At 37.1% G+C, this 25,513-nt stretch overlaps 1 protein-coding gene across 29 annotated transcripts in view; it reads left to right on the top strand.

Annotated features, from left to right (window-relative positions):
• dlg2 (discs, large homolog 2 (Drosophila)) overlaps positions 1-25,513 on the top strand; it is a 196,739-nt gene that overhangs the window by 147,247 nt on the left and 23,979 nt on the right. For 12 of the 29 annotated variants that reach the window (XM_047804700.1, XM_047804697.1, XM_047804696.1 and 9 more), the window contains 5 exons: positions 1,077-1,136; positions 3,173-3,328; positions 13,970-14,126; positions 16,386-16,488; positions 17,481-17,525. In XM_047804700.1, coding sequence (XP_047660656.1) covers positions 1,077-1,136; positions 3,173-3,328; positions 13,970-14,126; positions 16,386-16,488; positions 17,481-17,525 — 521 coding nt within the window. The remainder of the gene's footprint in view (positions 1-1,076; positions 1,137-3,172; positions 3,329-13,969; positions 14,127-16,385; positions 16,489-17,480; positions 17,526-25,513) is intronic. The other 17 variants (XM_047804702.1, XM_047804699.1, XM_047804698.1 and 14 more) reach the window with 7 other exon arrangements.

The following is a 25,513-nucleotide window of genomic DNA, read 5'->3' as shown; positions in this document are numbered from 1 at the left end:
GTGCTTTAGTGAGCTTTGGATTAAAGCTATTCAATTCACTTAACTCATCAAACCAGCTAATAGCTATAAGACCTCAAATACACTGTAAATATAATCATTTTGACACAATGGTGTAAGTGTGTAATTTCCACAACTGTTACAAAATATAAAACTTTAATAGTCCACAGTTTCCTGGTTCCAGGTTGAGTTTTAGCACCATGGGAAAACGTTAAAGCTGTGGTTGATCTTTTATATCAGTAAAATGGCCTCTTTCTGTGAAAGTAGGCAAGCCATGACCACATTAAAGTAAAAACAACTGTAGTGATAGCTGTCTGGCTTGTGCGACTAGAGGAGAGGTAATAAGATTGGAAGAGAGAAAGAGAAACTGATTATATGAGACATCATCTGCACAAGCAGCAAAGGCCTGTCTAGTGCATTTTATATCTGTCTGCTCCTCATGTTCTCTTGTCCTCTCTTGCTTTTCATCCCTCCCTGCTCTCTCTCTCTCTCTCTCTCTCTCTCTCTCTCTCTCTCTCTCTCTCTCTCTCTCTCTCTCTCTCTCTCTGTCTCTCTCTCTTTCTCTCTCTGTTTATTGAGAATGTTATGAATTCTCTAAGCACCTGTTATACTACTGCAAGAAAACATGCTTTGAATTTTAAAACTAGCACTGAGACGATTTACTGCAGGTCAGTTTTTAGCATTCCACATCTTACAGCGTCTAGAATTCAGTGAAAGTGTGTCGACTATATACAGGTTGTTTTAGCTATATTAACAGTGCTTCAAATGGCCTTTAATTATAAGCCGTAGTAATAGCGGGTGATAAGCTGTAGTTGTATAATAGCTAAACAGAGCTCAATCTGCACTCAGGCTCATCTGTTAGTCATGTCTGCTGATGTCTAAAGCCCAGCTGTGCCCTCTGAAGGCTCTGTTTTGTTCTGTTGTGTCTACTGCTGTGTGAATGTGTGTCCAGCTGTCTGTATCTTTTTGGAGTCTGCATGCTGCGTCCGCACAAAACAAACACTTTTTTCACACAGCCCAGTAAATATGTAGTTGACTGCGGTGGTTTTGTGGCTTATTTGCTGTTTTTCTCTGATCAGAAATCCCTCCTTAGATGACGGGGAGGGCCACAGGTTTGAGTCCCAGCACTTCCAGTTGAGGTGAGAAGCAAACACTAAGGCCGAGGCTCTCTGAGACTCTCTGGTATATGCATAGTAGTGTCGATTAGCATGCTATCTTGACCCTTATTTTCTACATAGTATATTACAGTTTTATTCTTCCACTAGGATTCATATTTATGAATGGTGAGTGTAGTAGTTTGTTACAACAGACTGATATATCTACTCAACAAATGTAGGTCATATACTGAGTCTCCCTCCCACTTGCCTTGTATCTAATTTGAATTGCACACTATATTTCACCCTCCACTCTAGAAATATGAGAATCTTTTTTTTTTTTTAACCGCCATCTATATTGTGCTGTGAGTGTTTCTTTTTAATGGTAGCATTTGTTCCTTGGTTCAACTAACACTATCTTAACCATCATGTATCATGTCACTGAATAGAAGGGCACACAATAAACAGAGAAAACCTTTAGTTCCAGCTAAAATGGAAAGATACTGCACACATTTTAGTGTTAAAGCAGTGTGTATTCACTGTGCAGTTAAAGCATACTGTAGCTGTGATGATAAGACTGCAGTGTGAAAAGGACTAAAAATCACAGCTGGATTTGTTTTGCATTGTGGTTTGTATATTGTACATCATTGTACAAATGGCTGCCTTGTAGAATTGTATTCATGACAAAAATAAAAGTTAAAAATATAAATAGATTTAATAAATGGAATAAAAGCTCCATTGTAATACATTATAGATGTAGCATTTTGAATAGACATTTTTGCTACATTCTTAAGTATGACCTGCATTTACCAACATTAGTTTTCAGCAAATTAGTGCATTTGCTGCACTTGTTATTGAAATTCAGTTGTCTGGAAATATTGATATCTATATATTATACTGAGGTGTTTTCATGTAGAAGTCTATCCCAGATTACTAGCATTACCCTAGGAAAATTGATATACATGGACCCTGGGTTTGCGTTCAAATGTTCTGGCACTCTGTTATTCATGAGCACCTTTGCTGTCCATGGCATGTTTCTATCAAACTATCAAACACAAACCCTTATGGATCTATTGTCACACATTACACTAATTTTATCTATTCATACTGTGCTAGTCTGTGGTTTAGATCTGATCCCCCACAGTATGAAAGAGGGAAACTGTGGTAATAATATAATACTGAGAGATATACATAGCAGAGAAAATGTATTACTGATTAGAAGAAACACATAAATATGTTGTTTCACTGAGTTTGTTTCAGTGTATCATGAAAAGTGAATGAAACAAGTTTTCTATCTCTCTCTCTCTCTCTCTCTCTCTCTCTCTCTCTCTCTATATAAATCTCTATATTACTCAATATATATATATATATCTATATATATATATATCTATATAAATATATATATATATAAAATGTTCTTGTACAAAGGACTAAATATTGCTACCTACAAGTCCCTGACTTTTTATCGATCATTGTTTTGTCAGTTTTTTGGCATAAAATTGACATTAGAATTTCTTCTAGCAGATAAAGATGAAACAATGAATCAAAATGAACATTGTTCTTATGTTTTTATTTGCCAGTGTGATTTATCATATCGAACAGTTAAATAGATTTCACAAAATTGTATTAGAAAAGGTTAATGTTTCTGTGAAATTATATCTTGTTGCATAACAAATACAAACCTGTATTAAAGTTCCACTGACATAAGTCCCTCAAACTGTGCTTAAAAAACTCAACCAGGCAAAATGTGGAGTCCTGAGTGGTGCTAACAATACAAGGTATATTTTTCTCCCAAATATCTCTTGCTCACTATTTACTATAAAAGTCATAACAAATTTGTGCTATGAGTAAATGTAATACAATTTGCAGCTGATGAGTGCCAAAATGAAAGATATAACTTTTTATATCTTCAGAATTGAATGTGTTGAAAGGAAAATAAACTACCAGAAGTTGTTTGTTTGAGATTATTGTTTGTAGGTATAGTTTCTCTCTCTCTTCCTCCCATTCTCTTTCTCACTCTGTCTTCTCCTGCACGCATTAACAATCATGTTCTGCTTTCTGCTTTCTCTCTCTTACTCTAGGCCTCCAGAGCCAGTTTACAGCACTGTGAATAAACTGTGTGATCGTGCTCCCTCTCCCCGTCACTACTCCCCTGTGGAGTTTGATAAAAGTCCAATGCACTCCGTCCCTTTCCCCCACTTCCACGTAGGTGTGCTCCCAGACTCCGACATTACCAGGTACTGACCAATTAATGCTAATCAATTGCATGTTCCATCCACAACCCTGCCCTCTGCATGCTTCACCCACATCATGCACCCTCACCCCCCACAACAAGCCCTACTGTACATACAGTAGGTTTTTTTTTTTAGAAAACAAATGCAAATATACCTAAATCTTGCTACTAATCTGTTATCGCAAAAAGAATGGTTCAGAAGAAATTGTCTGGTTTTTGTACCTTAAATTCTAATAAGGAGTAAACATGCTCTAAAAATAAAATGTCGCTATTTCATTCCTTTTTTTTTTTTTTTTGATGCATTCATTAGTTTATTGGTTTGCTTGTTCTGTTTTTGTCCTGCTACAAATATTTATTCTGCAATAAATGCTAGCTGCATATACAGTATTTCTACTGTAGATCTACACTACCCATAACTGCCAGGGGCAGTGAGAGTCCCCTGGACACCTTATTGAGCATACAGTATATACTGTATATATACAGTACCAAACATCTGCAATAAAGTCCTGATATATGGCACATTTTTATATAATTCTTTTCCTTGGACCTTTAATGATGCCCAGGAGGAGGAAATGCTCCTTGTTGACTGGTATATCATGGTAGGGGCCTGGTGTCCAGTCTGTATATAACTCATGGTAATGGCTTCCACCACCCAGTGGCTTAAATCTATGTTTCTATAAGGGAGCTTCCTCCTGACTTAGCTTCATAACAGATGAACAGTATTGGATGGCCACCGTAGAGCATGTAGAAGATTAATCAACTGCTTCATATAATTAAGTGATATGACCTCTGGCAGAAATCCTGTATTCTACCACAAGTTTACCACAGAGTCATCTGGCCCTCAGCACATGCAAGGAGCGCTTTCGCCAGAGCGTGCATTCCTCTGTTCTGTTTTTGCCAAAGCAATTAGCAGTTTTCACAAACATCTTGGCAGTTTTCATTGAGTCATAAGGGGAAGCTTTTAGGACTCTTAGGGAATTGTGGCAGAGGGAGGTGCCTCAGCCATTTCAGAATGGCCATAATAATTTTATGGACTCTGACTGAGATGACATCCACAGTGCTTTGGTGTGCTCTTAAAACTGCCTTATATACATTGATGACACAAATGTAGCACAGATTTGGGACTTGCCAGTGTCCAACAGTTTCTGGAGAAAATTATGTATTTTTTAATTGGGCAGTGCACGTTTTAGTGGAAGTGATTCCAGCAAAGTGTGCTAGGGGTTCATGTGTTCTGGAGTGTTTTCTGGAATACTAGGTTGTAGCCCTTAGCCACCCTGATGTTTGATATAGCTGACTGTCCTGACCTCTCACCCATGCTAACATTATGTAGACACAGACTTTTAGGGGATTGTGGAATATAAGAAAAATGATATAGCATGTGTGGTGAGTGATAGCTAAAAGCTGACTAAATAATTCAGACTTCCTGAATATTTGTCATATGATGAGGGTATTGTAGGTTCTACCCAGTGTTGGAGGACAGGGACCCTGTATATCTCACATTAGTCACAATGTTCAAAGCAGCTCCACTGGTATTTATTGCAATCACTGGGTCATATATCACCATGTAAGTTGAAGTTGTCCAGGTGATATTCACTGCTCCTGGCCAAGAGATGGGGTGAAATAAATCTGTAGTTTTTGAGTGTCTGAACTTGTTCAGTGTCATTTACTGCCTTCTGTAACCCCTTGACCCATCAGTGTGCCTCAGGTTGAGTTTGTTGATTGTATTGTTTATTGACGAGTCTTTGAAGGTCACAGCCTGGATGCTCATAGAATGTTGATCAGGACTTGTGTGCAATGCTGGAGCAAAATCTAAGCTTTGTAAAACCTGAGAGGATTGATTTAATCTTCTTTATTGCCTCAATAGCTGTTAGCATTTTATCTGTCAGAACAGTTTGACTTTAAATGGGAATAAAGCGATTGCTTCTCATCTGTTGTACTGCTGATTAAATGAATTAAAGTTTATAGTTTGGAGATTAATGGGGTCTAATCCATTTTATTTTTCATAAATACTGTGTGCGTGTTTGTGGCTCAGTGTCTATGTCTCTGCCTTTCTCTGGCCCAGATGGCATTGGAATAGCACTAGATTGCTGCTGCTAGTCCTTGTTTTGGCATCGGTTGGCTGATCCGGTTGGCTGTACTGTCTCATTTAGAATTTTAAAGATCAGTGCATTACTCAATGAATTAAAAAGCAGCCTCTAATTAGCTTCAGAGGGAATGGGAATGATTTGCATCTCAGACAGCAAAGGAGGTGAAGCTGCATTAGTTAGTAAATTGTAATGCTCACCATACGATGTTATGTTTTTTAAATTGGACTAAAAAGAGAGAACAAAACATTTTAGGCAACATCAGTCCATAACAGTGTTGAGAATCATCAGGAGGAGGACACGATGGTGTCTCAGCACTGTTATGGACTGATGTCTGTCAGTTTTGGTATTAAAATTTACAGTAATTTAGTAATTACATTGAATTATTCAACTACACAGAAGCTAATAGGAAAGATGTGTAGTTATGAGAGTGAGTATACAGTAAATCTTCAACTGCTGATTGGGAGTATGTGGGTTAATGAAATGCTTTAGTGTATGAGAATTTTTTTAAATAACTTGTTCAATACTGTAAATATTGTAACACATGCATTTTAAACTTTACTGATATCTTCTACCACTTAACTAACACTAGAAGAAGCATTAGCGAGATGACAGTTAATCAGTTTCCAAAGAAAACACAGATCCAATTCTTCTAATACCAAGCAGAAAAAGCCCACCATCAGGAAAAGAGCTTTGTTGTTTTACTTGTCATTGTGTGTTATGTGTTGATTAATGGTTTGTTGTAAGCAATAAAGCATTAGAAGATATTATTTTTTCCCCATAAGAATGACACATCATTAATCATCATTCCCTAGGGTTGAATCTAATCACTGATAATAGATATCCCTATGGATTGATTTCTCTCATTGTACCATCTCCCAAAGCACAGACAGAACTTGTCAATTCTATCAGCTAGTAAAGACAGACAGACAGACAGACAGACAGACAGACAGACAGACAGACAGACAGACAGACAGTAAGAAATCTTTTGAATTATAGCAAGATATTAATGTTATTGTTAATTAATGTTATTAATGTTAATGTGTAATTATTGTGGAAAAATTCATTGAGCTTCTTTTGACTGTTGATCTGCTAAAGAAAAGACAGTGAATCAATTCAGCACACACTCACATCTCACCTATGGTTCGAAATTATTACTAAATTATTTCTACCATCACACTAAAGTTGTACAAAAATTAGCTCAACCTACTGTTCTTGTTTTGTACAAACATGTTTAACTAAATAAAATAAATACTCATGCATGTAGCACTCACAGTGCAATAAACTTCAGAAGTTCAGCTCTGGCCAGGTTATCACAGTGTGGTCTGGCAGGAGGAAATTATTCCCTTTGGTTATTTCTGTAATGATACAGTCTGTTTGCAATTTGCATATAAGGTGTAAATGGAGGGATAAAATTGTTCATTTACAAAAAAAGGAATGTAATTGTATTGTGTGAGATGTAAGCTACTTAATGAAGCTTGTGACTGACTGAGGAGAAGGTTGTTCTTTTGTAATTTGGTTTAAAATGTATGTGGTTTATATCTGCTAACTGCAGTGGTGCTTTTTTTTTGGCTCTCTTGCTCTCTACTTCTTTAGTCTCTAATCCAATTTCAGTGTGGGAAGTGAACCGTCAAATAATCAAACTCTCTCTTTCCTGCTCCCCGTTCTCTCACTCACTCTATCTTCCGATGTGCTCTCAAAAGGTTTAAGCCGCAGTATTTTACTGCAGATAGAGCATAGAGTGCTTAGAGAAGCTTTGCTAGTTATTTCATAAAGTTGTGTGTGTAAGCAAGAGCTCTACACAGAATATATAATGTAAGCAATATTATTCTTTTAACCGTTTCAGAGCCACAGACCTCTTCAAATGTATTGGAACTGCAAGGCCAATTCATTTGCTTTTGCTACAGTATATGCTGAAGACATTGGGTTGTGTTAAAAAACTTGCACATCTTTGGTGGCTTTCCTCCCAGTGTATTTGGTTGGGGTTTCTCTCTTCAGTCTTCTCTTCAGGATGTGAAATGCATGCTTAATGGGGATAAGGCCTGGTGATTGACTTGGCCAGTCTAAAACCTTCCACTAAGTGAAATTCTGACTCATCGCCTCATGTTCATCTTTTGATCTCAAACCGAAATGTCTCTAGTGTATAGCAGCATCTGCAGCATATTCAGTGACTGGCAGCTTGGCTGTGTCTTTAGACTCTTGTAGCCAGAACAGTGGCCTTTTCTGCAATTTACAGTTAGTTTGTTGTCAATAAGCCAGCAGGTCATTACATTAGCGGTCACAAAACTGAAAAACTCTATAAGGATGTTTATAGAATTCTAAAGCAGTGCTTAAGCTAAAGAGACACCCTGGAAAGCTACATTACTGTATTGACCTGACCTGAGCAAAGGCCATTGGAAATATGTCAATCATCTTTTAGAGCTTTTTTAGCAGGACTCACTTTGAGTTTATTGATAGAGTGCATCTGTCTCTCTGTGAGTCACAGACATCGCCCTACATGTGTTAGGTGCAGTCTGATTGCTGACATTGAATGTCTGTTGGGTATTTATAGTCTAATGTATAGTAGACTTGTAGATAAGGCGGTATGGCAATATTGATATTGTTCAGGAGCTTTAATAAGTCTGGAGGATATTGATTCACATCATGGCTTGCTGACTGCCTCAGCTTGAAGAGAATGTGGCAACATTAAGGCAAAAGATTAGCTGATATGCAGGGACTGGTTATGTAATCATACATACTTACACATTTAATGGCACTGTCACGCCATTTAGTATTATATAATATTAAGATTAAACAATATATTTTGCATAGGTATAAAATGTAAAAGAAATCAATACATGGGGAATTCATATAAATATAATAATTGAGTTGTGTCCTCCATGAAAAGCAAGCTGGGGCTACTGTGGGCACATGTTTGACAAAACTAGACAGCCAAAGATTTGATAAAAGACAAAAAGACGTTTGTCCAATCTTCTAGTTTTTATAAACCTTTGCCCATTGTAGCCACAGATTCCTGTACTTAGCTGACAGGACTGATATCTGTTCTTTTGCTCTTTTTCCCAAACCCAAGCTTTGACATCTTGTGTGCTCTAATATGCGTTTCTGCTCTGTATTTTTGTAGAGTGGTTATTTAAGTGCCCATTCACCTCTTGCATCAAACCATCCTGTCTGGGGTGACAGGAACAATCCTGCCAGTCAAAGAGATTACAGTATAACATCTTATATTACAGTATACTAGTGCATTATATGGATTGGAAATATAAGGAAGGCTTGGTGTTGTTATGTGTAGCCTAACTGCCTTACTGCTCCAGGTTTCAGTTCGATCCTGAGTTCTGATTACAACCTCTGTGGACCATCTCATGTTCTCCCTGTGCCTACTGTATGTCGATTAATTTTTTTTTTCCAGTTCTCACTCATGCAAATAAATAAGTAAATAAATAAATAAACAGTAAACTAGCTAACATTAAGGATGGCTACATAAGGATTCATCTAGCAGGTAGATGATCATCAATTCCAATCTTTTTAATCTTTTATAAAACCATTATAGGCATTGTATCTATACAATTGTGTGTTTCCATTCTGATATACAATACACTGAATGATACATTTGTACCAAGCAGGATGTTTTTCTGGTCTTATGATCCATTGCCATGCGGATGCTATAGGGGATATGCTATTGCCTTAGTGGAAAGAAAAAATGAGCAATGGTTTTCGGGGAAACATGGTAATGACTATGGTCATTTAACATTACTCTGATTTGATTTTCTGTGAATGCAACTCTATAACAATCCACATCACAACCTTTGTCACCAGATGTATTTACACACTGCTTATTTTACCCACTGACTGTGTTTATGGGCTACAGTCTGTTTATCTGCTGTGGCCTTCACCGATCAAGGGGAATTGGTGCTCTAACCCACTCACACACACTCTTTGGCTTAGTCAGAAATTCAAGCTTGTTCAAACACAGCACTTTGATCATATCAGCCATCCAGTGTTCTAAAGTGCTTTTAATGCAGTTTAATGTTTCCAGCATATGTATGTACAAATTGATGAATAAACAAAGTCACTCACTCCCTGGACTTACTTAAATTTCTCATATTTCCTTTCCTTCACTGTTAATTATAGTGAATTTTAACGCAATTAACAGGCCCATGAAATTCTACCAAACAGCCTTAAATAATCGTGCTATGGTTTGTTTGTATATATCTTTGCCAACATCATCTGTCAATCAGAGCCCTAATACCACATTTTCATTTTATGTTGTTAAGTTTCAGAGCTGGTAAAGTTCTACAGTAAAAAGCCCTTGATTAAGTCATCTTTGCTGTTAGTGAGAATGTTTGAGATTTATGCTCAGGGATTTTGTATGGAATCTGAATCCCATTGCACTATATGAAATATTTCTGTGGAAGCCTGAATTCAAATTTTCATTTCCTTTTCAAGTGAACGGTAGGGCTGCGATTATTGAAGGTGACACTAAATAAATGGCTAGATACAGTGAGACGTGTGGGTCCGCATAAATAACTGTGTGGTTGCGGTATAATCTATGCTGCTATTCACACATCATTACAAACCAGTGGAGGCTTTTAGAATTTAAAGTAAGCACAATCTGTTTTGTTTGTTTTTCCATTTGGCATTAGGTTTCACGATGACAAATGTGGTGGAAATGAGAGAGAGAAGGCAAATGAGACAGGATGAGGAGGCAGCTGGCCAGCAGGAAATATTGTACTGATTAATGCAAATGAGCTTCCAGAGAACTGAATTTAAGTTTAGAATTTACATAGTCTTTAAGGGTATTTCGCAAATTTGTGTTTTCTTGTCCTTAACTGACTTTTTTACAGTTTGCAATTAGATACCAGTCATCAGCATATTGCTAAATGTTGAATGTTTGATCCTGTGAGCCAGTTATTATTTTACTTCCTTTTTTTTCTTCTTTATATATATATATATAATATTTACATACTTACTTTTCCAGTATTAAAGGAGCTGTAAGACCACAGAATGATCGGTAGAATGTTAAATGACATGTTTATATCTTGCTCTTGCATGCTTATTTTACTGTTCATTTGTTCATATTTGGAATGCAGAGATGCACTGAAAATTGGGTATATGCAATGTTTTAGTCGACTGCAGAACTAATAGATATTATGATCATTTGATTACTAGATATTATGCAGCAGAGTTCCAATCTTAGTATGTACAGTAGAGTATGTCTTCCACCTAGTGGTGAAAGTAGGTAACTCTCGAAACTGAGAAAGGGCTCCCCTACGTTTCCCTGACCAACATTCTCTGCTCTCATTATCCTTCAAAACGATGAACTAACTATCCAATAATAACAGTAGTATAAAAGGAAATGTGTTCAGTTAGATGGCAAAAGGCCAACATTTGCCTCAAGCAATGATGTCAATCATATGTATAAGATATAAGATATAACTGCATTTAGATAGACAGTGTGTGTGTGTGTGTGTGTGTGTGTGTGTGTGTGTGTGTGTGTGTGTGTGTGTGTGTGTGTGTGTGTGTGTATTTGTGTGTGTGTGTGTGTGTGTGTGTGTGATGACCAATAAGAGACTGTCTTCCCATTCAAGTGTGTCCCTTGCACCTAGTGTTCCCAGGATAGAATCTGGATGGGAAGACAGTCCCTTACTACCTTACTGGTCATCTCACACACACACACACACACACACACACACACACACACACACACACACACACACACACACACACACACACACACACACACACACACACACACACTGTAATAGTCTATCCAAATGCAATGGCAATATACCAGGATAGACACTTGATTCAGCATGACCCTGCCCAGGAGAATAAAGCGATTACTGAAGATAAATTAATTAACATAATGTAAACAAAGGTTAAATCTTTGAGTTCAATAACAATATGTATAAGAATTATTAGTAAATATTTAGTTATGCTTAATCACTTACAGTTGCTTTGAAAGATACTGGGAGAGCAAGGCCAATTCTTCTGTTTTTTCTATATCTGATCAAAAATGCTGGAATATGTGACAGCAAATGCAATCTTTGCAAACCATCATTGTGACAGCAAATGCAAATCACAGAAAAATTCCAGGGCTCAGACCAAGAGAAGACATTCAGTATTGGTATTGGTAACTGTTGAATCCGGAAGGGTAGACTTGGGCAACAAGAAACACCTCTCAGTCACTTGTTGCAATGTTTCTGATTATTTAAAAATGTCTCAAATGTGTTGTGTTCAAGCTGTTTAACACATTTAGATGCAGATGTCATGAAAAATGCTAGGAAAATAATTTGTATATAAACACTAAAGCTTGAACATGCAGGTACACCCTTATGAGTGGCTTACCATCCATAATTCTCTCATCTGGCCCAGATTCGGATAACAGCATTTGGTTTCAGCTATCAAAACACAGCTACAACTAAACTTTGATGAGAACCAGGATGAGGTGCAGCATTCAAAGATGGGCCACTTTCAGCTGCACAGTGGTTGCTTTTGGCCCATATTTCAAATGCCAGTATGTCCTAAATATTGCTGCTTACAGTTGGGTCATTCTTTACACAAGACTTTGACCTTTATGTCCTTAAACTAAACTATATTTGGCACAAAACTGTCTGCTATTTAAAAAGTCATCATTTTTATAAAGACCTTCCCAACCTTTTTTCCCATGTGAAGCCCTTCAGCCAAAATGATTTGTCAGTAACCCTTAGAATTTTAAGATATGGAAATTAGAAATGAAACCTAAAAATGTAAAAAGGCAAAAATATAGCCTGTTTGGAACATGGTAATGTTATTATTATTATTATTATTATTATTATTATTATTATTATTATTATTATTATTATTATTATTATTATTATTATTACTGTTGTTGTTGTTGTTGGGTATGATGATTTAAAGTCTCAAAATTAGCCTTTGAAATATTTTTTTATGGTTTTGTATCCAGGCCGCATATTATTTACCCTGTGTTTTGCTTACAAAGATTTCCCATAGTCCTTTTTCCATTTTTTGTAATTATAATATAGGCTTTTAAGTTTTTTAGTACTTTACGGTGTACTTTGCTTGCAAGATGTATGAAATGAAATTCAACATTACATTTCAACTATTTTCATTTAAGTTGACATTGCAATACTGCTGTGTTCTAGTTTGTGTTCCCCATCTGAGTTCCACTGTGATTCTGACTGGCCTGAAGGCCTGGAGGTGCACCAACCCAGATATAGAGGGAGACAGAGTGAAGCAGACAGGAGTAGAAGGATAAAAGGCACTAGGGGGAAGAACAGATTGAAAGAAAGCTAGACAGGTAAAGGGAGAGATGGAAAGTGAAATGAGAGATAGACAGAGGAAAGATCTACCATCTGCTAAGAAAGTGGCTCACAGAGGAGTCAGACCAGAGATAAGGTTGTGGTAATGTATTTATGGTTCTCCTGCTGTGTTAAAGCACTGTGTCCAGAACATTCTCACACTGTGCTATCTGTATATCTGTGTGAAATCTGTCTACATGATCCTACCGGAATTCATGTTATTTAATTGGCTGAGTCTGACAATCTGACCTCTGGCATCGTGCCTGATATATATGTATTTCACATTATGCTTTTTTGAGGAGTAACATTTTAAAATTGAGCGCCATCTAATGCCTATGAGAGGAATTGCATTTTCAACACTGAAAATACTTTTCCTTACCCCTTTCGATTCCTTCAGTTTTGTTGATCGGATGTGAGGAAAAGTAGCTTTTTGGGTCAGAAAAAGGTAAACAGAGAATTGAAATGCCTGATCTATTGCAATATTGTGAAAGACAACTTTTCTAAGGTTTCTTAGAAATTATTCTTTGTCGTATTTTCATTATGTATATTTAGCAGGTTTTTAATACATTTTAAAATACATTTTAAATAATCTTAAAAATATTGGAGACCAAAATGTATTTCTTAAAAAAATATATGATAATCATTCAGTGGCCTCCCTGCTTTATATACAAACATGGGAAGTGATCTTGGTCGTCTAATAATAAATAATATTATTTATTATAATTTTAATATATTATTATTATGATTATTATTATGATTGTTGTTGTTGTTGTTGTTGTTTAACCCGTGTGTGTGTGTGTGTGTGTGTGTGTGTGTGTGTGTGTGTGTGTGTGTGCGTGCGTGCGTGCGTGCGTGCGTGCGTGTGTGTGTGTGTGTGTGTGTGTGCGTGCGTGCGTGCGTGTGTGTGTGTGTGTGCAGGAGTGTGTGTATGCGTGCGCGTGCGTGTGCAGGAGTGTGTGTGTGTGTGTGTGTGTGTGTGTGTGTGTGTGTGTGTGTGTGTGTGTGTGTGTGTGTGTGTGTGTGTGTGTGTGTGCGCTCTAAGAAACCACTGAAAATAGGACAAATTCTCTAAAAGTAGAGCAGTCCCCTATTAGGCATCAGCCATTGTGCTCAAACACACTCTAGACTGTGAGCTAGCACCTGGCCAGCTGGCCTACGAGTGTGTATGTATACAGCATTCCAGGACACGTATGTGTCCGGGTCAGGAGAGATGCTAAGCCCCACAGACTCTGAGCTGATGTATTATTGGACATGTGCATACAGGGAACCGAGGAAGATTGTTCTGCATAAGGGCTCCACCGGACTGGGCTTTAACATCGTGGGAGGTGAAGATGGCGAGGGAATCTTCGTGTCCTTTATCCTTGCAGGAGGACCAGCTGACCTGAGCGGGGAGCTGAGAAGAGGAGATCAGATCCTGTCTGTAAGTTTTGTGCCGACACACATTTATTTATTTATTTATTTATTTATTTATTTATTTATTTATTTATTTATTTATTTATTTAGAAACTATTGATTTGACCAGTATTTTTTTCCATCGATATTCACCTTTCTCTTTGATCAGTCTTGTACATTAATATTTTCTTAAAAGTTTTGGAACTATTACATGGTACATGTTTGTTAGACTAGATTATGCACATATGTGTTTTGTTTAAAAGGACTAAAATATATATCAATAACATAAGTCTATCTGCATTTAACGCCAAAATGGTGCAGATTCTCTGTCCAGCAGTAGATGGCGCCAGAATATTTAATGTCTCAACAGAAAAATGTTAGTCAAAATTAAAGGCATTAGTATAAGCTTTTGCAAAGTAATTAAGATTGAAGTAGCATCACGAAGTGGATAACAAAATATGCTGCCTCAAGTCAGCTTCCTGAGTGTCTTCATTAGAGCTCATCAGGCTCTATTTGGCTCTATAATTGTGGAATGCCACAAATATCTCTAATCAGTCACCTTCAGTTTCTTCATCGTTCATAATAAAATACTTTCAGACTTAGACCACTCCAAATCAGCTGTCCTCAATAAGCACCCCAATCAAAATCAGACATGCTCAGTTCCTGTGTTTCATCACTCCTAATCAGACATCGACACTACTTGTTCTCTACAATTTACTAGGACTTCCTGCAGTTTTTAAAGTTAGACCAGTCCACTAAAGATGCAAATGGGAGAAAGAAAGATGGGGCAAAAACAATGAAAAGAGGAGAAATGAGACTGAAGGCGTAGACTCGGGAACAGTAGACACATGGGAATGAGGATGAAGGAAGAGAAAGAGAGAGAGATAATGGTGTTCTGGCCTGATTTGGAGTCTAAGAATAGCACTCAGGTTTGCCTTGTGAGTTTGTGCTGTCAAATGAGTCTGAGTACATGGGCCATACTGCAGACTACAGCAGACATTCACACATAAACACATTCACACACAAACAGGAAAGATGGAATGAGCAAGAAAACACAGTAGGTTGCACATACTTACTCACATACACTTGAACCCCTCCATGCTGATCCATTCCATCAGCTTTCTCCACAGAGTCAATGCTCTAAAGATTTCTACTATGAATGCCTTATATTAGTATGACTCTGAAACACAGTGTGTGTTAGAACAGCTGCTTTCTTGTTGTCCCTAGCCTGGGGCGTCTTTCCCCCCAAAAATGAGTTTCCATTCTCCAGCATGCAGTCTTGAGTCTCAGAATAGAAGCCCTACTGCATATTATCCTACAATACTCAGGGATAAGGTGATTTATTTTGCGGTATTCAAATATATCTGCTCCAGAGTAGTACATGCTTTTAAGATCTTTTAACATCTAACAATTGTATAAACTCTGAAGTTTAACATTTTTTAAGATTTGGAGAACTGAGTTTTAAAGTGAAGCAGTTGTTTTATTGTTTGTGAGTTAGTGTATAAAAGTATAATTAAATTCAACATACAATTTTCTCATATAGCTTGTTGAATTATGTTACCCATCTAACAGCATTAGCAGTGAACTTTATGACCTATTACTATTGAATATCACTTTAGTTTGTAAGTACATTATTATGATGGAGACAATGGATTAAAAACAGAAGCAACAGAAATGACTCAGAGGAAGACTATAAATAGAAATTACTAATCAGAATAGCATGAGGTTTTGTAACATTTCAGAATTTTTCTCAAAAACCCCGTCATTAGCGTGTCTAAGCATGCTAGCTTGAAATGTATAATAAGTAATAATTAATCTTACAAAATTATCTTTTTATGATAATGGACATTAAAAGAATATGACTTAAAAACCCTTGGAGAAAGGTTAGATTGTAGATTTGCACGCTGCATAAGTTTACTGTTATGTTCATTCATGATCTTAATGAAGTTAGCTCATGATTGCTCGCTTGCTTAAAATATCTCTAAAATATATCTGTATGTTTGGCTTCCTTCTTCTTCCTTCATTTACTCACCTAAATCTTTACATGCTCAAATATTGATGAGCAACACACACACACACACACACACACACACCATTTTTATTCCACACATTCACTCAAAAAACGTCACTTATCAACGGTCTCAATTGCATTATACTAGCTTTGATCACTGATCAAAGAGTAACAAGAGTTAATGTGTGTGTGTATGTGTGTGTGTGTGTGTGTGTGTGTGTGTGTGTGTGTGTGTGTGTGTGTGTGTGTGTGTGTGTGTGTGTGTGTTGCATGCAGGTAAATGGCATTGATTTGCGAGGAGCTACACATGAACAGGCTGCAGCTGCACTCAAGGGGGCGGGTCAGACTGTGGCCATCGTTGCCCAATACCGACCTGAGGGTGAGTGATGGACAGTTTTAGTGACCTATTATTGGCCAAAAGAGAATGTTTTGTTTTTAATTTAACCCAGCTACTCAGATTACCAAGGTGACCTGCAGCCCCAAGCAGACCAGGAGCACAACTCTCACAGGCATTCGAAACACTTTTTTAATGTTTGATTTTTTTTTTTTTTAGCTTCTGTGATTAATGAATGTGTTTTCTGCTTTGGCTGCTGTTCTGGATTTCACAGCTGAGGAAAACAAACGTAGCATGTCCATACTTATATAACAAGATTAATTTATGTCTGGTGCTGTTGCTCATCTTTACATTTAAAGCCTGCTTAATACTTCTAACTGTTAAACATTTACATTTATATACAATTCAAGGGGTGCTGTGCATCAAACATTGTTCAGGCAAACACTAATTGGTTGAGGCAGGGAGGCGTGCTGCGTTACTGTGTGTACCACATGCTTGTTCACTGTATTTAATAAAAAGTTATTTATTTTAGCTATATGGTGTGGTAGAATGTTGAGTAAATGCTGTATGTGTATCAGAATAGGGGCATATTCAAGCTTCACTTTGACGCATGTTTTCAAAAAACAAAAAAACCTGGTTAAATTTAGTGCCTGTGGCATCTGTGGAACTAGAAATAACATTGTTCTACTTGTTTATTAATTCTGCAGTAAAAAGAATTTCCATTGTTCGATTATATGTAATCCAAGCAGAGCACCCTCATGTGTTTACTCAGACACAGAAGTATTAACCAGAGCTATTATTTATCATATTTTTTTAATACGCAGTTTTGCCGGCTATTTAAAACAGTCGACTTTGTAAGTATTTTGTAGTATGTGTTGCTCTATTCCTGTGTGAAATGTAAGAGTTTTGATTGAGGTCATAAAGCATCTTCTACTGTCCCCCTTCCGTATGGTGGTAATATAAGATTTAAGGTATGTGTGGTAAGAGCAAGAGATCAGAGCTGTTCTGATGTCTGCTCTCTTTTTTTCACTCATCAGAGCTTGCGCTGTGCTCTCCACGTCGGGCTGTGCCTCCAGCCACAGGTTTGTGCCACACAATTTGTGTCTGGGCCAAGAGAAGCCTGCAGCCCCAGATCCCCAACCCTCCCCGCAACAAACCACACCCACACACACACAGAAACACCTGTCTACACAGACCAACAAAACCATAATCTTCTGGCCATTGTGTTCTTTTATAAACATCAGCTGTGTATCTTTATATAGATTCACAGAATGCGCCAGAAGAATCCTGTCCAGTTTTAGGTTGAGTCTGGCAGGTTTTCAGTTGGGTTTTAGGGGCATGGGCTCAATCTTGCCCAGAATCCGTTCTCATCATGGGGCTCTAACACGGAATGAGGGAGGGTCTCTGTGGATCACTTACCTGATCTGTCTGCACCTTTACCCTCTATATATGCCTGCTTGCACAGCTAACTAAGCTACACCCTGCTATTATGCTTGCCTTGACTCTAACGCACAGAACACACACAGCCAGCACAAACCTACACACTCTCACACACACTGTAACATCCACAAATAATGCATTCAGCAATAACTATAGCACTGCAAGATATTATCATATATAAGATAATATCTGATCTGTGTGTTATTGTCATAGCTAAGTATAAAGTTAATTGTTAGCTCTTCTGGACACTGCATTTGCTCTCTTTATCCGTATTCCCTGTACCTCTGATTTCCTTTTCCCTCTTTCACTTCTCAATGTCTACTGTTTAGACCCTGCGTTTTAAACATACTGTGCATCCAGACACATACAATATATACACATAAACTCATTTCAACAGGGATCAAAATGTCCCAGCACTCTGCTAAAATGTCTAACAGAAAATATCTGATTCAGTCTATTTAGTCTATCTTCCTTACATAACCAATAGCGGAAGGTATTAATCACTTTTTAGGCCTATATTGTATGTCTGCCTTCATATTAGAGTGGTTTCACATTCTGCTAGCATTAATCCTGTTATTATCTGTTAGGTCCCTTTAGTCTTCGGCATCTCACACTGCCCTTCAGCGAACTGCAGAGGTCAGCTCTAATAGCAGTGATGCTGACCTGAAACTGAAGGCTGCTAATGCTTGATTTATACTGTGTTCAGTTTTCTGTAGGGCTGTATGTACCCAGCTCAGCTAACCAAGCAGCAGCACTGAGGCAGCAACTTTCTTCTGCTCATGCAGGAAAACACATAGGGCTTCCTGTATTGCAGTCACACAGATTGGCAGATGGGCCCAAGTAGTGTTAGGAATCGCTAGGGCTTTATTGTCATGCTGATGCCTCAATTATTTACCAGTTAAAGCTGGCGTGTTGCTATTTTTGTTGCACAAGTTTCTTCTCCTTTTCATTTGCTCGCTGTTGCAATTTTTGTGGTCATAAATGTAAATTTAGACGTACTAAGTGAAGTGGTGCAAAAGCTGAGGTAACACTCTACAAACACAGTGAGAAATTCACCACTTCTGAGACTTCCTTATACTATGCATGAAAGATGAATAAGACAGTACTCCTCATGCATATTAATTATCTTGTCATGTTATGTCTCATTTCTTACAACCGTGTCTAATGTGGATGTTTACTATTTGTCACCCTTCTGAACATAAACCGGAGCTTCATTCAAGTACTAACTAATTCAAAAGTGTTAATTATTTAAATTATTATATAGAGAGATACAAATATAGACATATATGCTTGATAAAGCTCTAACACTAAACTAAAATGCCTTTATAACCTTTTTGTATGAATGTAATACACAAAGCTTTCACATGCTTGAGGATCAGCATGATGGTGGGTGTGTGTATGTAGGGGGGTAATGTAAGTAAGACTTGAATCAATATAATCATCTGTTTGTTAAGATTTCCAAAGGCCAGCCATTGTTTAATTCAATAGTTTGACCTTGTCTGACATTTTGATCTTGTTAATGTTAGAGATTTACTTAGTCTAATTAAAATTTATGTTGGATTTAAATTAAAATAGATCATTGTAACTGGAATGAAACAAAAACACTAAAGCTTACAAAGATGAAGGAATGGATAAATATTGAGTGTCTGCAATGAGCCTCCTTTGCATTTTTGTAAAGATTTAGAAAGGAAGCTTGGGCTTACCAAGTTATTGAATAATTCATAGAGGTTATTGAGTTCTATGTTCTATGCTTTTGAAAGGAAAACCTGAATGCTGATGAACTGGCAAACTGGGAGCTTAAGGGGTTAAGTAGAAGAGAGAAGAGGAAGCTCAGATTTGCGTGGGAGAAGGAAAGTGAGAGAGATAGTATAAATAGAAAAACAACTACACTTGATACCTCTGTCTTTTTTTTATATTGTTAGAGATGCTTAATCTTACTTCATTTTATCTAAAGTCATAGGAACAGCATACCCATTCTGCTGACTCATTCTGATCTTTCTAATTTTAACCAACTCGTGTAATTATGCTGATATGGTAATTGTGTGTGCGTGTGTGCGTGCATGTGTGTGTGTGTGTGTGTGTATGAGAGAGAGAGAGAGAGAGAGAGAGAGAGAGAGAGAGAGAGAGAGAGAGAGAGAGAATCATCAGTGCATAAATCATCATCCTACACTATACTGCCAAACATTTGTGTGCACCTGATCATTACCACAATGGTTTTAACACTATTTCATTTTCAGATTTGAGATCAGAGCTATATATAAACACTAGAATTTAACAATATACAGCTGTTCTTTTCTTTATCCACTGAATACACTCAGGGTCTTGTGAGCTTCAATGGACAGCACTGACATCACTTGCATTTGTGTATGCTTGAGAAATGTACTTCTGTTAGTAAAAATATGTGAGATAACAGTATGAGATTGCTAAAGCGGATGGCTAGCATTACGAGCATTTGTAAACTTTACTACGTTATCTACAACCTCCAGTAAACCTTATGAGATTAATGTAACTGTGGTTATAGGAACATACTGTATGTCTGTGTCTTTATGCATACATTCCCCTTCCAAAAAATGTCATCTTACCTTGTAACTACTTACATGCATAGTTACATATTTCGCTAGAATTCTATTTTAGCAGTGAAATTCACATGCAAATCCTGTGCAACATTGACATTAATGCTGATAGGAAATGTATTAATTAATGGCTATTTTCAGCTTGTAGCACAAGTGTTCCCTAACATTTTTTGGGAAACAACCTTAAATTCCAGATATATAATATAGAACTAGAGTAAAATACACATGAGCAACTTAAGTAAAATGTTTTGTAGTTTTAGACCTACAGGTTCCCAACAACAGAGCAAAAGATTTTTCATTCGTGCATGTGACCATCACACACATGCAACCACTAGCACTTTATCTGCGGACTGCGAAACCCATTCTAAAAGTTTCTTAACTCTAGGGAACCGCAGATACTGTATTTTAATGGTCTTAGAATGTTTAACATAACAGAGAATCATCCATAGCAACCTGTGTCAATCTAAGTGGCAAGCACAGTAATGTTAGGATGACAGGATGGCTATAAAAAGACTTAGCTGTTAGTACTTGACTTAACTTCTTAGTAATGATAACATGTCTAGATGGATAGTGGTTGCAAGTGTGTGAAAAATACTGACCAAAGATGCAAAGGGAGTCCATGTGTGTGTGCATTCAAAGGGACACACATGCACAAAGTATATGAAAATATACTCACTGCAAATGAAAGGAGATGGCAGTAGCTTTAAAGCTCCATCTTTATAAGCAGAGTAGCTGGAACTCTAAACAAAGTTACAAGCTGTTTCACAAAAAATCTCTCTAATGTGTCATGGTAAGTGAGGTCTGTTATGTATAAAGGTCAGGATAAAGAAAGGAAATGACACTATGACAAGGGTTATATTGTTTTCAGATTGTATCTTTACATTAATTTAATCTATCCATGGGCAAACATATACGATTTTTGGGTGATATTTCTAATAAACAATTCAGAATGAGATGATTGTTGAGACAAACTGATTATTTTTGCTCTACAGCAGATGTCTACTTATTACTTTTTCATAGCTGCTGTATCCACAGACATGTCATTACTCTCAGACATGCCTGAAAGGGTTATTTGCTCTGAATTTACAGTAGTTTGCATGTTGTTACAGACACACAGCCAAAGAAAATAAGAGTTATTTTTAGAGAAATATGAATGAATAAATATATTAAATATCTGACAGTATTTTGTCTGAAGCAGATTTCAGTCTCATTTTATAATATCAGTCAGTAACTTCGTATACAGATACACTGATTTTTTGGCTGCATCTTTGGCATGTTATTGGAAAACATAGATATCTGCACAAAAGCGAACGTCCTTTGTACTATAGAGCTTGTAAGTTTTATGCAACAGTCAGTTGGGCTATTTATGCATTTGTAATGCAATGAAGTGCATGGTAATGTATACATATGAATATTGGTCATTCTCAGATATTTACTACTAAATGGCTTTAGTACTTATTTTAATTATATCCAATTAAAAATGAAGATATATAAAATCAATAGTGTACTCTGTACAGCAGGAGAGTTAAAGATCAAATTTCCATGGTTTTTCTGATTTCCAATGAGATTTACAGCAGTTAGCATTACCAAGGCTTTTTTTAAAAAAACAAGTAAAGTAGCAGATGGTGGTTTTGATGCATTTTCAGCATGATTTTTTACACTTACACAGATAAAGTGATAATACTGATGGCGCTCTATAGGTGCTATATGTGTGTGAGCTCAGAGCAGCAGCTGAATTAATCATCATTATGTGCATTCAAATCTGTCCTCACAGTCTTCTTTGATCCTGCTGACTCTCTAAAGTTCAGAGCTCAGCTTAAAAACTGGAATAATCATCATTATTCCATCTGCCGGTTGTTAGTGTCAGTGTCGGTTGTAAGGACAACAGATTGCATCGCACAGAATTAAGAACTTAACTGACAATGTAGAATGTTATACTGTATATCTTAGATATTTATAAATTATATTCACAAATAAATTACAAAGACATTTACAGGTCAAATAATGTAGTTTAAAATAATAAGCCTCATCTTAAATATAGTGACTGCAATTTCAATCATTTCAACAATTTAAGAAAATTAAAATAATACTATAAAATATAGTGCATTAATTAACTATTTACCAGAGGCTAAGATTTTCCTCATGTTTTGTTTATTCCTGTTTTCAGCAGTGAATTTCTTTGTCAAGTGTGGTTAAAGGCTCATAAAAATAGACACTTAGTGCTTTTAGAATTTTAGCTCTTTATAAGTATTTCTTGTCTACCTAGCCTACTAGGGGTAATACATTCATAGAAAAGTACAAACAAATACTCCAAAATGTTTCTGTTTTGTTTTGAGATATATACATTTACATTTACTGCATTTGGCAGACAGCCTTATCCAGAGTGACGTACAAAAGTGCTTGTCTCCATCATTAAATGAATTAACTCTGGTTCATTAGGTTACAGACTTAAGATACCTAAATCATACCAAAATTTACTGTACACACATACAGTACAACAAACAGGGAAGAAAGTGCTAGTTGAAGTGTTTCATGAATAAGTAGGTATTCAACCGTTGTATGAAAATAGTTATCTGTCCCATTTCACCACGTTGGTGCCAGAACAGAAAAGAGTCTTGTAGTATACTTACCTCTTACCCTGAGAGATTCAATTCAATTCAAGTTTTCAATTCAAGTTTATTTGTATAGCGCTTTTTACAATAGACATTGTCTCAAAGCAGCTTTACAGAACATAAACATAGAGCAGAAGGTAAACATAATTAATGATAAAGGAAATAACGAATAATAAAAGAAATAAGAATTAACAGAATAAAAATTCTAGATTATTATTAGATGTATATAGTTCACAGTGTGTATGTATTTATTCCCCTATGAGCAAGTCTGAGATGACTCAGGCAGCAGTGGCAAGGAAAAACTCCCTTAAATTGGTAAAGGAAGAAACCTTGAGAGGAACCGGACTCAAGGGGGAACCCATCCTCATATGGGTGACACTGGGGGTGTGATTGTAATATACAGTCAAACAAATGTTGTATTGGTGTGAGGTTCAAGGACTTCTGATCTTCTGAGTACCACAGAGTCTAACTGGAGATGTCTCAGGATTCTTAGAGTCGGCCTCGGCTCAGTGGATGTCCAAAGGCTTCGTCCCACAGAGGACGATGGGAGCTGGTACAGTGTCTGGATGCCTCGGGATGGGTACAAAGAGAAAAGCAGTGGAAAGGGATTAACATATCTGCCGTTCATAAAAATGCGCTGGTCTGATGTACTGGTGCATGATATTATGGGATGTATTATGTGTACGCCTGACTGAAGAGATGAGTTTTTAATCTACATTTAAACTGGGAAAGTGTGTCTGAGCCCCGAACACTATCAGGAAGACTGTTCCAAAGTTTGGGAGCTAAATAAGAAAATGCTCTACCACCTTTAGTAGACTTAGATATTCTGGGTACTACCAGAAGCCCTGAGTTTTGTGATCTCAGAGAGCGTGAAGGATTGTAACGTGTTAGAAGACTAGTTAGATACATGGGAGCTAAACCATTAAGAGCCTTGTACGTAAGTAGCAGCAGTTTGTAGTCAATTCTATACCTAACAGGTAGCCAGTGTAGAGATGATAAAATTGGGGTTATATGGTCATACTTTCTTGTCCTAGTGAGAACTCTGGCAGCTGCATTTTGGACTAACTGTAACCTATTTATTAAAGATGCAGGACAACCACCTAGTAATGCATTGCAATAGTCCAGTCTAGAGGTCATGAACGCATGAACTAGCTTCTCAGCATCAGATACAGACAGGATGTTTCTCAGCTTGGCAATGTTTCTAAGGTGGAAGAAGGCTGTTTTGGTAGTATGGGCGATATGATTTTTAAAAGACAAGTTACTGTCTAATATAACACCGAGGTCTTTCACTGTCGAGCTACTTGTAATAGTACATCCCTCTAAATGGGAGTTAAGTTGTGAGAGTTTATGTGCACTGGTTTTTGGACCTATGAGTAGTATTTCAGTCTTATCGGAGTTTAACAATAGAAAGTTGCAGCTCATCCAGTCTTTTATCTCTCTAAGGCACTGAGTTAATTTGGACACTGTGGCTATTTCATCTGGTTTTGATGAGATATATAACTGTGTGTCATCAGCATAACAATGGAAACTAATCCCATGTCTTCTAATAATGTTCCCTAATGGAAGCATGTATATAGAGAAAAGCAGAGGTCCTAGAACTGATCCTTGAGGGACCCCATAATTAACTGGTAGTAAACTGGAGGATTCACCATTTAATTCTACAAAATGGTATCGGTCAGACAGGTAGGATCTAAACCAGCTTAAAGCCTGACCATGAATACCTGTGTAATATTGTAAGCGATCTAGAAGAATGTTGTGATCTATAGTGTCGAATGCAGCACTAAGGTCAAGTAGAACTAATAGTGACATACAGTCTTGGTCCGAAGCTAAGAACAAGTCGTTTGTAACTTTAACAAGTGCAGTTTCTGTGCTATGATGGGGCCTGAAACCTGACTGAAACTCTTCAAGGATGTTGCTCTCCTGTAAGAAGGAGCTCAGTTGAACAGACACAACCTTTTCAAGTATTTTAGACATAAACGGGAGGTGTGAGATAGGTCTGTAATTTGATAGTTCATTAGGGTCTAAGTTAGGTTTTTTGATGAGTGGCCTAATAACTGCCAACTTAAAAGACTTCGGGACGTAACCTAAAGATAACGAGGAGTTAATGATATTAAGAAGAGGCTCACCAGCTTTATGTAACACTTCTTTCAGTAATTTAGTTGGGATGGGGTCTAGTGAACATGTTGTTGATTTAGCTGTAGTAATAAGTTTATCTAACTCTTCCTGTCCTGTACTTGTAAAGCTGTGTAAAGCCTTAGGTGAGATTGTGTCACTGGTTGCTCTCATATGTTGGGCGTCACCTATTTTATTCCTGATACTTTCGATTTTATCAGTGAAGAATCTCATAAAGTCCTCACTACTGAAATGTGATGGAATAGTGTGTTCAGATTTCTGATTTTTTGTTAAACTAGCCACTGTGCTAAATAAAAACCTGGGATTGTTCTG

Source organism: Tachysurus fulvidraco, chromosome 20 (assembly GCF_022655615.1).
Source record: "Tachysurus fulvidraco isolate hzauxx_2018 chromosome 20, HZAU_PFXX_2.0, whole genome shotgun sequence".
In the NCBI taxonomy this organism is placed as follows: Eukaryota; Metazoa; Chordata; class Actinopteri; order Siluriformes; family Bagridae; genus Tachysurus; species Tachysurus fulvidraco.
The sequence above is the reverse complement of the archived record's forward strand: the minus strand, read 5'-3'. Positions and strand labels throughout refer to the sequence as shown.